A 16361-nucleotide genomic window follows, 5' to 3' on the forward strand; every position below is an offset into this window, starting at 1 on the left:
TAACACCTTTTGTAAAGTAGTCATGCTTTCACAAATACACTGAGCAAAACAAGGAGCCAAAATGACATTCTAGGGTCCCAGTCGTATTTCATGAGCAGCCACTTATAAATATAGAAAACTTAGTTCAGGCCAATATTGTGTGCATATTAACTTTTGCCAACATCAAAAGAAAAAAGGGATAGAATACTAGCAGATGTTCTAGTACTTCTAAAGCTTATTAATATTTGTCATGAAGGAAGCACACTTTCATTTATGGAGCACCTACTCTGGCCCAGGCACCAAAGGTAGGTATGTTTTCTTACTTGAAGTTTTTGCCTGAGTCAAGAATACAAGCTTTACAGTCCACAGCCAGGTGTGATCTTGAACAAGTTACTTAACTTCACTGTGCCTTTTTCATTTGTAAGAGGATAATAAAAGTGCTTCTTTACGATGTTATAAAGTACCTACTGGTCATTTGAGCTATTACTTAAGGTAAAATAAGTACATTTTACCTTAATAAAAGTTAATTTTTTTTAAATACAGAAAATTCAAGAAAAAATAAATTCAAAGTACTCCTCTCTTGCGTCAAGCCATTTATCTTAATTCTGTTTATGAAAGCCATGTTTATGCTTACAAAAGTTGAAAGAAATGAAAAGATTACTGTACCTGGACAACTTCAGTGCCTTCAATTATTTTCCTGTAGTAGGACACAGATGGGGAACTAGTACTTCCTACAACAACATAGGACCTTTCTGGGTAAGCCAAGTCCCAAAACCTAGGGAAGAGGAAATTAATGATGACAATCTCTATAGGACAATGGGAGGAACTAATAATCATTGGCTTATCTTCATCAATGCATTGTAGAGGTTTTTGTAGAATAGCATACTATTGGTTATAAAGAAAGGATTAACAGCTGTCCTTATAAGATGATTTTAAACATTACAGTGCCATCAATATCTATAATAACACCTTGTAAAAGTATCCATCTAAATTTTATTCTTTTTAAGTATTCGTTGAGATATTGTACCTTATTTTCATATCTGAGCCAGCTGTTAGCAGGATAGGATTTCCATCTGCAGGACTACAGTAGATACCATGAACACTATGAGGAGAAGGCTTAAAAGAAATAAATATGGAGTCAAATAAAAGACATCAGTGTATGTATGCCATAAATGATGGTGCTATTTCTACAGGCAAGTTAACTGTCAGAAGCTTTATAAGCACCTGGTTACCTGAAGAAGTGAGAGACCAGTTATGTATGCCCTATCTACTTCAATCTGGGCTTTTCCTAAACATTACAAGCTTTATGGGGCTAGCAACTTATTTACTCAGTGATGCAGACCACTAGCAAGGAAACACTCATGTAGCAATGGCCACATGAAACGATGTTACTGAATACCCAAATTTAAATATAACCCAAAAGCCCAACAGATAATAGGTTTGATTAAACACCTGAAAGTGCTTAGGATGTGGGGAATAATATCAACCTTTACAGTAAAAACTGAAGTCAAACCTGTAATTCAGAAAGTGGTGGTGCACTGCTGGCCCAGAGAGTAAATCTTCTGTCACCAGTCTCCATGTCCCACATGGACACTTCATTGTTGCCCTGAACAGCTAAGGGAGACAAAGGGCAGAACCATGACTCAGACAAAAAGAAGAGCTGGGGAAGATTGCAGCAAAACAAACTGCAGTCCTGAGAGAAAGATAAACCTCTTTCTCTCAGGGGGAGAGACAATATAACAAGCTTTATTCACTTATTGTTATTTACTGAGTCGGTAAATACAGTAAATATTTTTGCTATGGGCTAGTCACTGTACTAGACACTGAAGAAAAGATGGCAAACAAAGCAGAAAAATTCCCAGTTTCATGGAACTTCCATTCTAGCGAAGACAACAGACAAAAATGCAAAGCAGGAGTGTGCTGAGTTCAAAGAACAAGTCAGTGTGGCAGGAGCAGCCTGAGAATGGGAGCTAAGTAGGAGAAAGGGCGGTAGTGCTGGTCACTTTCCATTTGCTGCTCTAAATCTGACCTGAATGAACCATATCAACAAGCTGGCTGGATTCACCAGCCTGTGGTAAGCTAAATAATGGCCCCAAGATACCCAAGTCCTATAACCTGTGAATGGGACCTTATATAGCTAAGTGACTTTACCAATGTGATTAAGTTAAGGACCTTGAGACAGATTATTCTGGATTACTCGGGGAGCCCCCACATGCAATCACAAATCTTCTTAGACGAGGGAGGCAGATTTGGCAGCAAGAACAGAAAGCAGAACAAGATGCTATGTTGCTGGCTCTAAAGATGAAAAGAGGAGCCATTAGCCAAGGAATTTAGTTCTAGAAGCAGGAAAGGGCAGGGAAATAGATGTTCCCCTAGTACTTCCAGAGGGAATACAGTTTTGTTGCTACCTTGATTTTGGTCCCCAAAACCCATTTCAGACTTCTGGCCTCCAGAATTATTAAATAAGTTGTGGTGTAATGGGAAACTAATACATGCCTATGGGAAACCCTAGCGGGATACCAAAGGGAGGGAGGGAAGAAAGGTCATTCCCATCAGGCTGGTTTTATCCCTCGCCTCAAAGTCACTGCTCCTTTCAAGGTGGCCTTCTGTACTCAACTTCCTTCCAAATTCAGTAACCATACTCTCCTCCTCTCACACCTTCTACTGCTACTCTGCTATTATCAACCTGTATTACTGTGCTATCTTTTGTGATACCCTCACACCCAAACCTTTGTAAACAATTGTCTTTGAAAATAAATTCTCCTTAAATTATCCTACCTTGACTGTGGTACTGTTTCCTGCTAGAATGCTGAGTGATAAAGAAGGTCAGAGAGGTGGCAAGAAGGCAGGTCCCATAAAGTCTTTTGGACCGAGAAACCAACAGAAGGTACTAAGCAGAAGAAAAAAAAATGGTCTTAAGAGGTACAGACAGAAGCAGGCTGTGAAGAGAATACTGCATTAATAGGGGAAAGAGACTACAGTGATTTGGACTAGGGAGATAGTGATGGAGGTAGTAAACAGTGATCAAATTCTGGATATACTTTAAAATAGAACTTACAGGACTGGCTAATGGACTGGAAGTGGGATGACAAAAAGAACAGTCAAGGACAATTCCAGGCTTCTGAGCACCTAGTTACCATTTACTGAGAGAATACCACAGGAAGAGCAGTAGGAGGCAGTGGTAGAGAGACTCAGTAGAGAGGAAATCAAGCATCAGTTTAGTTAGATGTTGAGTTTTCAATGGCTATTAGACATCTTAAAGGAGATTTTAAATAGATATATAAGAGTCTGAATAAAGGTAGTAGTTAAAGCATGAGATTGCATGAGATCACACACACAGCCAGTGTAGAAGTGATTGAGACCAAAGACTGGGTCCTGTGGCAGGCCACAATTTAAAGCCAGGAAGGTAAGAAGGAACCAGCAGATCAAGAAGTAGGAGAAACAAGAGAAATGTCCTTGAACCCAGGTAAGGAGAGTATCTGAAAACAATGGAAATCAACTGATCAAATGGTAGGTAAGCAAAGGGCTCACAATAATGGCCAAAGAACTTGGCGACATGGTGACTTTTATAGCAGCAGTCTATGAGATGGACTAGGTGTACAAGAAGGGATCACAAAGAGCTAGAGGAAAGAGGGCTGAGGGGAAAACATAATAATGATAAGAGTTGGCCGGGCACGGTGGCTCATGCCTATAATCCCAGCACTTTGGGAGGCAGAGGCAGGTGGATCACGAGGTCAAGAGATGGAGACCATCCTGGTCAACATGGTGAAACCCCGTCTCTACTAAAAACACAAAAGTTAGCTGGGCACGGTGGCACGTGCCTGTAGTCCCAGTTACTCGGGAGGCTGAGGCAGAATTGCTTGAACCCAGGAGGTGGAAGTTGCGGTGAGCCGTGATTGTGCCATTGCATTCCAGCCTGGGTAACAAGAGCGAAATTCCATCTCAAAAAATAATGAGTTATTATTTATCAAGCATTAATTGTGTGCTACAGTATATACTTTGCATGTTTTATCTCAATTTCTTGTAACTCTACAAGGTAAGTATATTTTTAACTACATATTAAAGATGAGGAAAATCAGTTTCAAGACTTAGAGTCTAATGTCTTACCCAGGAGCCATACAAGAAAATTTGAATGCCCAATGAGGGAAGGGAAACTTTCAAGCAACACAAAGGAAACACAGCAACAAGAAATTGCAACGGAGATGGATGAATCAAGGTTTCTAACTTAGCTCTCTAGGAATACGGTGGCAGCTTTAACAAAAATAGGAGACAAAGGAGAAAAAAAGAATAGGAGATGGTAGTGGACAGTTAAGAATGGAGAGTAATGATGGTGACCGATGAGATCATTTCTGAACATAATATTAGATGACGGTGAGGCATCAGTAGTGGGGAACCTCCACAATCAGAAGAGAAGCATTCAGTTCATATGTAAAAACTAAAAACATGAGTTTTGGCAGAAGGTTATTATGTACTTTCCAAGAAAATCTCCCAATACATAAAAGCCAGTCCTGCATCTTACCTGCAATCACCCAGGACTGATAGAGAGGGTGCATTGAGAGGCGCCTGATTCGAGCCCTGGAAGGATGACAGTGACTTGAAATTGGCAACTGGAACCTCATGTCCCAACAAGCCATGGTACCACTGCTTGTACCTTAAAGATAAAAGCACAAAAAAATTACCATCTAATGATCAAAGCACATCAAGCTCCATTTATACAAATGGTAAACAGTATTAGCTTTGTATGAATTTATTTGAAAAATGCCTTAGTTACTTAAAAAAGGTTTGTTCTCATGAAGCTGTCTCACCAGTTTCAAACAGTACCCCTTTGGTTGTTAAATAACAGAGATATAAAGTGCTTATCAAAATGCTGCTACAGTACTAATGAATGTAAACTGAAAATGAGTAAGTAATTAGTTACTGATATTGTTATTAACTGCCAAAGGTACCCACAAAAACAGAAGCTATTACTGAGAAGATATAAAATGAATTTGTTAAGTCAAAATGTTCACATTGCCTTAAATACCCAAAGATGTTTTACTAGCATTCAATGATCATTTTAGCAGCAGCTTTGTAGCTATCATCAGATTTCAGTTGTTTCCATTTATTCTTCTCTCTTAAACATTCTATAGACAGGTACGTCTTCCTGTACCTGTGCAGTTTATTCACACAAAAGGCAAAAAAAATGCATTCCATATAAACTGTATAAAAAGTAATAAAGCAAAGGGCACACACTTAACAGTGTAACAAATATAAGTTAGGGAAATCTAGAAAACCTAAATTCAAGCACAGAAGATAATTCCTCTGAATAAGCATGCCAACTAGAAAAGAGTAAGATGTGGTAGCTTCTCAAGGGGCAGATTCAAAGCACCATGGGGGAAAAATGTGAAACCTGAAGAAAGGGGCAGATGGGAAAAGGGGAGATGTTGATCAAACAGTACAAAGTTTCAGTTAGGAGGAATAAGCTTTGGTGATCTGCACAGAATGGTGACTATAATACAGTATATTTCAAAGTTGCCAAAAGAATAAATTTTAATGTTTTCACAGCAAGTATGTAAGGTGACAGGTTTGTTAGTTTGATTTAATCATCCCACAATTAATACATATATCAAAACATCACACTGTACCCCACAAATATATATGATTGTCAATTAAAAAATACGTTTTACAAAAGCAGCAATCCCATTCTTGGGTATAAATATGCCTGAAATGGAAATATGTATGTCCTTACAAAGACTTATTTGGAAATATTTACAGCAGGTTGACTCTGAAAAGCCAAACACTAGAAACAACTCAGCTATCCACCAACTGAGGGACAGAGGGATACACAAACTGTTATCTATAAAATGGAATATCATGCAACAATACCTTTTTAAAAATCCTGTTTAAGCAAGCTAGATCACTTGGTTCATCTCTAGCCTTTGTAGACAAGGCAAATAATAAAGTAAGAAACCATTGCTTAGCTCTTCTCCCAACACCAGGCACTGTGAGAGATCCTTTTACCTCATTCAATCCTCAGCGCTGCCCTTGAAAGGATCATCCCCATCCGAAGATGAAGATAGCTGAATTCAGAGGAGTTAAATAACTTGCCTAAAGCTACTGGAATTTAAACCATGTCTGCCCAATCTCAGATGCTATTTTCCTTAAATCAAGTCTGCTATTTCATTGGCAGAGTAAGAGAATGCCAGCAAATCTGAACACTTAATGATTATAAAGTAAGGAGCCTCATTTAAGAACAAGGATAAGGTGGAAACTTTTATGCCTTGGGATACTACTTTCATCCTTTCAAACCTATTTTTTAATGAATAAAAATTAAATTGCAAGTTATTTTAACATGATTATGGGAAAAAAAAGAAGATGGGAAAAATTACCAATAAACAAAAAGGAAAAAACTGCTTTCACAAGACAGCAATTACAGGCATAAGTGGCATTCAAAGCCCAGTCAATGACTTGAAAGTTAGCTTACCAATGCAGAGCCAGCATTGGTGAATGTCCACAGCAAAGGAAGTGATGAGGCCCGACTTTAAATCATGCTTTAAAGTCCACGCATTGCTTGAAGACCTAAGATCCCAGCCAACCAGAGAGCCATTCACAGTGGCATAGGCAAGAACAGACTGCGCCCCAGAGTTGAAGTGATGCATATCCACAACACAACCATCCTCCTTCTGATCTAGAATTCTAGAGAAATACACAAAGCACAGACGTTTCCAGTCACTGAAAACATAGCACTAGTTTCCATTTAAAATGAATTTATATCCTGTCCATAGTCAAACAAAAACTATGTGACTCCATCAAGAAAATAAAAGCTGATACATTAAAAAAATTCCAGACTTAGAGAAGAATTCCAAAAATAGTAGGGTCCTATATATCCTTCACTCAAGCTTCCCCTTAAGTACAACTTATATAACCATAGAACATTTATCAAAATTAAGAAATTAACCTTGATATAATACTAGTAACTAGAGTACAGAACATATTCTGATTTTATTAGTTTTCCCACTAGTGTCCTTTTACTATTCCAGGATCCGATCCAAGAAAATACATGGCAATATTAAATTTCTTCCAATCTGTGACAGTTCCTCAATCTTTCATGACCTTGATATTTTTGAAAACTACTATTTTAGAGAATCTTCCTCGATTTGGGTTTGTCTGATGTTTTCTCATTATTATCCTGAAATTATGTTTTATTGGGAAAGATACCACAGAAGTGATGTGCCCTTCTCAGTGCATCATTTGAGGGAGGACCTGATGTTAGCACATACAGGTTAATTATCACATATCCAAAATGCTTACAACCACAACTGTTTCAGATTTTGGATTTTTTTTTTAGTATGAATTATTTGCATATACATAAGGAGGTATCTTGGGAATGGGACCCAAGTCTAAACATGAAATTCATTTGTTTCATATACACCTTATATATATAGCCTGAAGGTAATTTTGTTTGAAATACTTTTATTCATGAAACAGTTTTAACTGCAACCTGTCACATAAAGTCAGGTGTGGAATTTTTGACTTGTGACATCTTATTAGCATTCAAAACCTTTCAGATTTTGGAGCATTTTGGATTTTGGAAGAATTTGGGTTTTCAGATTAGAAATGCTTAACCTGAATCACTTATGATGTTAACCTGAATCATCTGAATTAAGGTGGTGTCTGCTAGATTCTCCACTGTAAACATTTTTTTCCCTTTATAATTACTCGCTATTTGGTGAAAATACTTTTTGAGACAATGCAAAAATTCTGTTTCTGCTTTAACTTTGGCCCACTAATTTTAGCATCCATTTGAGGGAACATGCCTACGGTGAGCTAATGGTGACTTTTAGTTTCCCTCAGTCCTTCTATATTAATTGATTGGGATTCTTCTGTAAGTTGTCACTTCTTCCCCCATAAACTTATTTATTCACTTATTTAAATCAGTATGGATCCATAGATATTTATTTTATTCTTTGAGTTACAATCCAATACTACAATTATTTATTTTGTTGCTCAAGTTGTTCCATCTTTGCCCACTGGAAGCTCTTGTACCCTTTCAATGTTTTTGAATACTTCCTAATTTTTTTGCACCACAAGATGCTCCGGGCTTATGTTTTATTTTCCCTACTGCACACTTGGAATCAACCAGTTGTAGAAGTACTGGTTCCTTTTACTGAAGAATGGTATTTAGAAACAAAAGTCTAGGCCCTATGTGCTTATTGCTATGGCATTGTGCCTGCTTCTAGTTTTTCTCAATGATCATAGCTAAAAGATGTATTATGTATACTACTTCATGCATGTGGACACATCTGTATTTCTCTAACTGTTCCTGTGTATGTATACATGTACATATTTATGACTATGCATATACAAATATCATGAGTCCACAATGATAATCTCCAACTCCTATCCAGCCCCAGAGTCCATTCATCTTTTGCCCCTTTCACTATTTGTAATGTCTTTTGCCAACAGTGAGAAACCTGGCTCTCATAACTATAATGTATTTACTTATTTATTCAACCTGAGTATACAAATAAAGGGTAAAGTTTCAGAATTGTTAAACTTGAAATTGTTAAAATGAAATTGTTAACCCTGTGAAAAACAACTAGAATACAATGTTTGAGTTCAGTTCCTTTTGTCATTAGCCTCCCAGTATCAAATTAAAAAACTGTTCTCCAAAGTTACTCCTTTATTCACCATGCCCTTCAATGTGATCATGTGATTCATTTGTAAAATACATTAATTTGTCACAGACTGCATTCCATCTTTTCCCTTATATCCTGGGTTAATTTTTTTAAATTTATATACACTAAAATTCACTTCTTGTGGTATACAGTTAAGTGGGTTAATTAGCAAAATGCATTCAAGATTCATCAATGTTGTTGCATGAGTCAATCATTCACTCCTTTATAACGCAGAGCACTATTCCGCTATATAAGTGTAGTAGTTTTTTTCAAGCTGAGGCATTTAAAAAGACCATCACAAAACATATTGGCCAGCCTCTCTGATTCATACATAGCATGCATTCACACAGCCAGTTTTATTTTATCTTTTGGATCAGAGATCAGCAAATATCATCTATATGGGGTCAGACTGTAAATATTTTAGGCTTTGTGAATCACATGCATTCCTGTTGGATATAATTTTTATTTTTGCATAAAAATGCAAACATCATTCTTATTTTATGGACCATACTGCAAGCTGTAGTCTGCTGACCCTTAAACAACTGTACTTATAAATATTCTAATTTTGACCATATTTTCCCATTGAGGAGTGATGAAAAATCCAACTGCCAAGTAAAATGTGGAATGGTTCCTTCCACAAATTTTAACTGGTAAGAGCTATCTATGACAACAATTGATATAACCAAAACAATCAAAGACTTATGGCAAGGTTTCTTTGAAACACACACTGTGAGAAAGAGTAAAAGCTAAACATCCTGCCAGTCACCTTATCCAGGTAGTTAATGTTTGCTTTAAGAAAATAACATTTACAGTGAAAAGTGCTGTTGGTTAACAGATAACCATGCATTGAATGTGCATGTCTGTCTGCATGTGTGGACTGTGGGCTCAGTCATCACACAATGCACTATGCCAAGTTATTAAGTAATTTACATGAAACTCAATAGATATGTTACTATACAGTCATCCTCTGCTGAAACAGATTTTCTTCAGAATGGGCAGATATTTGTTGTTAAAGGCCATTTAGAATATGTCCTGAACAAAAGCTGCTGTTTTACTTTTTAATTTAAAAAGATGTTATTTTTCACACATTCATTAAAAAGATTTAAATCTTTTTATTACATCTTTTAAAATTACATCTTTTAAAATTAACATCTTTTTAAATTAAAAAGTAAAACAAAACAACAAAAACAAAATCCCAGGTGACCCAACAAATAACCCTTTCTGCCTTAAGCTACCTAATAGCCATGACTTATCATCCACTAAACTAAACAACTCCCCATTTTGTGTTCTTCTGTGGGGTCCACCACCTCCGCCTGGCCCTTTTCAACCACCCTGTTTCACCTGGCTAACTCACATCTGGTCTTACCTGCTGTCTTCCCTATCCCTTTCAAGCTGGCTGCTGTTATCCATGTAAAAATTACCACACTGAACAGAAATTGTCTGTTAATTTGTCCATTTCTCCCACTAGACTGCATATTCTTAGAGCATAACATATCTTGTCTTTGAAATCTTCAGTGTGTAACACGTATTGGTCAAAATTTGTTCTGCTTTGTCTTTAAATATCTTACCTTGTATGCATTTAATCTGCAAGCGACCACAATTTATAAAAAATGAAGAAAATTCTTAAACCACTGCTATTTTGTTTTAAAATGATAAGCAAATCATCTGTAAATGCTCTTCTCCATGTCCCCATCAACTTCAGAGATTTTAATGACAAGCAATAGAATGCTGACATTTGAGTTTTCTTTAATGAAGAACACTCACATTCTTAAAATCAGCCAGAGTTGTGATTTTAGTAGCTCAGACAGAAGATATAACTGGCAATTAGGTTATTCAGATCAACTCTACACTGGGATGACCTGCAAGTTCAAAGCTGCCCTTTTGACCTCTTGACAAGTTTGTAGAAGATAAGATATACAGACATCATCTTCTGAGACTAACCACATGTGACAGTTTTGAGCTGGAAGCATTGTTTGTTTACTTGTTTTATGGGCTTAAAAAAAGAAGTGTAATGTAAGAGGCCATCAGCTGATCCCAAGTACACTGCAGGGTAGGAAGGAGAGTTAAGGTACCGTAGTGCACTAAACGCAATGTTTAAAAAAGACAACAGATAGATACCTGCTTTGTAGAGGATGGATTTTAGGAGACTTGGGTAGCTTAGAAGCCTCAATTCCAAGAAGCTGGACAGCACCATTATCAGATGCTATGGCTAAATAGTGGGAGCCTTGGCAGAATGTGAGCGTCTTGACTCGTCCTCCAATTCGGCTATATGTAAGAATAGATCTGAATGAAAGAAAAATAAAATTTTATTTATGAAACAACGTCACTGCTTATGTTAACTATCCACATGACTGTTAACAAGCAAAATTATTACTTTGAGGTCCATTTAATCTCCCTGATCTCATGACAAAAACAAGAATTTCCTCACAAAAAAAACTGGTACAAAAATCACCTTTTCTTCTAATATTTTCAAATGGCCATCTGCACACACTTCTCTCTCTTATCACAGACTATCCCTCCTTTTCTTTTTTTTTTGAGACAGGGTCTCACTTTGTTGCCCAGGCTAGAGTATAGTGGCCAGTGGAGCAATCACAGCTTACTGCAGCTTGACCTCCTGGGTTCAAGTGATCCTCCCAACTCAGCTACCCTGGCAGCTGGGACTACAGGCATGCACCACCACGCCTGGCTAATTTTTTTGTAGAGATGAGGGTCTCACCATGTTGCCCAGGCTGGTCTTGAACTCTTTTCTAATGAGAACTCCCATACTTGTGGTACTGATCCAACTCCCCTTTAACTCTTGGAATACCTTAAACCCTCACTCTTATACCCTTCAGTTATTCTGTCACACAGCTTGGCACAGAAGGAAAAGCATTAGCTTTGGAATCAAGGACGTCCACTACCAACTACTTATATGATGTTGGTCAAGCTACTTAATCAGTTGTATGCCTCAGTTTACACATCTACAAAACAAGGGCTGCCCTACTTCCCTAACTGGACTATAGGGAAAAATCAGATAATATGTAAACCATAAAACATTCATAAATACAAAATTATAATATTCAGTCTCTCTCACACAAATGCTGACTTCTTAAGCTGTGTTTTCTACCCTCTTTCTTTAAATTCACTGCCAAACTTCTTGAATATATGATCTACACAGGGGACCCCTCCTCCATTACCCTCCACACAGACTACAACTTTACGCTTCTAAAGGGCCATACCTCTAAAAGGTCAAAAGCCTCTAATCACCAAACACATTCATCTACCTTGTGTAATTTATTTCACCTTATTATGAAAGTTAATGCATACTCTATGTACTAAAATATAGAAAATACAAAAATATAAAACATTTGTAATAGTACCACCTAGAGAGAAACACTATTAACATTTTGTTACATATCCTTCAAAAGGTTTTTTATACATATTATATTTACATTTGTTTTAAAAAAAAAACTGTAATATTTCATGTATTTTATCCATCAACTCTCTCTAGTTGTTTTTCTTAATAACAACTTTACTAAAATACCATAAAGTATATTTTAAAGTGCACAATTTAATGATTTTTAGTATATTAACGGAATTCTGCACAGATCACCACTAATTGCAGACCATTTCCATTAATTAAAAGAAATCAAAAAATAAACTGTCCTTATACCCATTAGCATTCATTCCCCATTACCCACTGTCCCTAGCCTCTGGCAATAAAGAATCAACTTTATTTTCTATGAATTTCCCTATTCTGGACATTTCATATAAATACAGTCATACGTTGTGTGATTTTTTATATCAGGCTTCTTTCACAGAACATCATGTCAAAATTTATGCTGTGGTATGTAATATTTCATTCCTTTTTAAGCTGAAAATTATTCCATTGTATGGATACATCACATTTTGCTTATCCATTCATCTGCTGATAAACATATGGGTTATTTCCACTTTTTGACTATTATGAATAACGCTGCTATAAACATTGTGTATAAGTCTTTGTATGGACAAATGTCTCAAACACAATGCCCACAGGCGCCCCACAGGGGCCCAATCAGTACTGTAGATGAGTAAAGACAGCCAGAGTCAAGAAATGGCAGAGATGGGAGCGCCAGTATGCTTGGTCTCTCACAAATACTTAGGCTTTCTCCCCTCATCTCTTTTAATATTGACATATAATTCACATATCATCAAATTTACCCTTTTAAAGGGGTTTATAAATAAAGTCACCACATTTTACAACTATCATCATTATCTAATTCCAGAACATTTTCAGCATACCCAAAAGAAACCCTGTACCCATTAGGTGTCTCTTCCCAACGCTCCCTTCCCCCAGCACCTGGCAATTACTAATCTACTTTCTGTCTCTATGGATATACCTATCTGAATATTTAATATAAATGAAATCATACAATATGTGGCCTTTGGATCTGGCTACTTTCACTTAACATACTGTTTTCAAGGTTTACTCATATTATAGCATACAGCAGTACTTCATTCCTTTTTATGGGTAAATAGTTTTCAATTGTATAGATATGCCACATTTTATTTATCTATTAAACACATGACAGAATGTTTGGTTTCTATTTTATGGCTATTATGAATAATTCTGTTATGAACATTTGTGTACAAATTTTTGTGTGAACATATGTTTTCAACTGTCTTAGGTATATACTTGGAATGAAATCATGGGGTCATATGGTAACTGTATGTCTACCATTTTTAAAGGCTACCAAAGTGTTTTCCAAAGTTACTGCACTATTTTTACATTCTCACCAGCAATGTATAAAGCTTTCAACTTCTCCACATCCTAACACTTCTTACTGCCTTTTTTACTACAGCCATTGTAATGGTGTGAAATAGTATCTCACTGTGGTTTTGATTTACATTTCTCTAGTGAGTTAAGGAGCATCTTTTCACGTGCTTATTGGTCCTATTTGGAGAAACATATATATTTACATCCTTTGTTTTTAAATTGGGTCATTTGTCTTTTTATTGTTGAGTTGTACGTGTTCTTTATACATTCTGAGTAATAGATCCTTCTCAAACATATGATTTCTAAGTTATTTCTCCCATTCTATGGGTTGTCTTTTCAGTTTCTTGATAAGAGTCCTTTGAGGCACAAAGGTAACACTGATGAAGCCCCATTTGTCTGTTTTTACCTTTGTCACTTGTGCTTTTCATTTCTCAGAAATCCTTACCTAAACCATGGTCATGAAGATTTACATGACTATGTTTTCTTCCAAAAGTTTTATGGTTTTAGTTCTTACATTTAGTCTACGATCCATTTTGAGTAAGTCTATTGACATTCATCTTTTTCCATGTGGAAATCCTGTATTCCCAGCACTATTTGTTCAAAAGGTCATTCTTTCCCCCACTGAATTATCCTTATACCTCTGCCAAAAAACAATGACCATAAATGTACTTCTACATATCAGTTCTACTCCACTGATCTGTATATCTACCATTAGGCCAGTACTACAGTCTTGATTTACTGTAGCTTTGTAGTAAGTTTTGAAATACAGAAGTGTGGGTCCTTCAATTTGGTTCTTTCCTTTCAAGATTGTTTTGGCTATTCTGAATCTCTTTTATTTCTTTATGGATTTAGGATTAGATAATCAATTTCAGCAAAAAAGAAAAAAGGGGGGGGCAGCTAGAAATTCCATAGAGATGACATTCAATCTGTACATCAATTGGAAGGACTGCCATCTTAATGATATTAAGTATTCCATTCCATGAACATGGGGTTTCTTTCCACTCGTTTGAGTCTTCTTTAATTTCTTTCAATGATCTTTTGTATTTTTCAGTATACAAATCTTATATTTTCTTGTGTAAAATTTATTCCCAAGTATTTTGTTCATTTTGATGCTACGGTAAATGGATGGTTTCTTAAATTCATGTCTAGACTATTCATTGCTAGCATTTAGAAATGCAAGTGATTTTTATATAATCGTCTTGAATTCTGCAACTGTTGAACTTATTAGTTCTAGTAAGTTTTAAAAATATTTATTAATTATTGCTAATTCTCTATATACATGATCATGCTGGCTAACAGAAATAGTTTTACTTTTTCCTTTCCAATGTATATGCCTTTAATTTCTTTTTCTTACCCAAATGTCCTGGCTAGAACCTCCAGTACAGTACTCAACTGGAAGTGGCAAAAGTGGACAATTCTTGTCTAACTCTTCATCTTAGGGGGAAAGCTTTCAATTTTTTACCATTAAGTACAATGTTAGCTGAAGGGTTTTTCGTCGTAGATGGCCTTTATTTATTCTTTTCTGTTACTAACTCGTTTGTTGAGTAGGTTTTAATCATAAAATGATACTGGACTTTATATTTTCTGAGTTTGTTGAGATGATCATTTGGTCTTTACCCTTTATTCTATTAATATGGAACATTCATTAATTCATTTTCATATGTTGAACCAACCTTATATTCCTAAGATAAATTGTACTTGGTCATATTATTTTTTACATGTTGGATTCAGTTTACTATTATTTTGTTGCATATTTTTATACCTATATTAATTATGGATACTGGTCGATAGCTTTCTTGTGAACTGTTTATCTGACTGTGGTATCAGGTTGACACCTGCCTCAAAGAATGAGTTAAGAAGTGTTCCCTCATTTATTTTTTGGAAGACTTTTTGAAGGATGGGTGTTATATTAGTCCCCTCTTATCCACAGTTTCACTTTCCCTGGTTTCAGTTACCTGTGGTCAACTGCACTCAGAAAATATTAGATGGAAATTCCAGAATAAACAATTCATAAGTTTTTAATTGTACACTATTCTAAGTAGTGTGATAAAATCTCACACTGTCCTGCTCCCTCCTGCCCAGGACCTGAATCATTCTTTTATCCTGCTGAATACATTACCTGCCAATTGGTCAGTTAGTCACTTAGTAGCTGTCCCAGTTATTAGACTGATAATCACAAGGAGGGTGAGTACAGAACAGTAAGACATTTTAAGAAACAGAGACTCTATTCACATAACTTGTATTAAAATATATTGTTTTAACTGTTCTGTTAGTGTTGTTGATCTCTTACTGTGCCTAATTTAAAAATTAAACTTTATCACAGATATATACATATAGCAAAAACCACAGCATATATAAAGTTTAGTACTATCCAAGGTTTGGGGCATCCACTAGGGGTCTTGGATCGTATCTTCCACACACAAGGGAGAACTACTGTAATGCTTTAAACCTTTAGTAGAATTCACCATGACACTATCTCAGCCTGGGCTTTGTGGGAGGTTTTTTGATTACCAATTTCTTTAATGTTATAGGTCTATTCAGATTTTATATTTCTTCTTAAGTCATTTTCAGCAGGTTGTGTCTTTCTAGGAATTCATCCATTTCATCTAGGTTATCTAATTTGTTGGCATACGATTGTTCATGGTATTCCCTTGACAGTATTCTTTTTTTATTTCCATCAAGTCAATAGCAATGTCCCCTCTTCAATTCCTGTTTTTAGTAATTTGAGTCCTCTCTTTTTCTTGATCACTATAGTAAAATTATGCCAATTTTGTTGTTCTTTACAAACAACCAATTTCTACTTTTGCTGATTTTTTTTTCTATTCTCTATTTCATTTATTTCCTCTTTAGTCTTAATCATTCCTTTCTGTTTAAGTTTGCTACTTTTCTAGTTTCTTAAGGTTAAATTACTAATTTGGTCATCTTTCTTCTTTTTTAATATAAATATTTACAGTAATAAATTTCCCTTTTAGTACTCCTCTAGATCC

General features: G+C 35.9%; 1 protein-coding gene across 2 annotated transcripts in view; it reads right to left on the reverse strand.

The window, feature by feature from the left end:
* The window catches only part of PIK3R4 (phosphoinositide-3-kinase regulatory subunit 4), a 74868-nt gene that overhangs the window by 3178 nt on the left and 55329 nt on the right, over positions 1 to 16361 (reverse strand). For both annotated transcript variants that reach the window (XM_021674344.2, XM_064378682.1), the window contains exons 15-20: positions 10755 to 10919; positions 6443 to 6654; positions 4499 to 4630; positions 1493 to 1593; positions 1007 to 1095; positions 646 to 754 (exon numbers count right to left, since the gene is read on the reverse strand). In XM_021674344.2, the coding sequence (XP_021530019.2) occupies positions 646 to 754; positions 1007 to 1095; positions 1493 to 1593; positions 4499 to 4630; positions 6443 to 6654; positions 10755 to 10919 (808 nt within the window). The remainder of the gene's footprint in view (positions 1 to 645; positions 755 to 1006; positions 1096 to 1492; positions 1594 to 4498; positions 4631 to 6442; positions 6655 to 10754; positions 10920 to 16361) is intronic.

The sequence above is a fragment of the Aotus nancymaae genome, unplaced genomic scaffold (genome assembly GCF_030222135.1).
Source record: "Aotus nancymaae isolate 86718 unplaced genomic scaffold, 86718_ANA_hifiasm-v0.15.2.pri h1tg000019l, whole genome shotgun sequence".
NCBI classification, from domain to species: Eukaryota; Metazoa; Chordata; class Mammalia; order Primates; family Aotidae; genus Aotus; species Aotus nancymaae.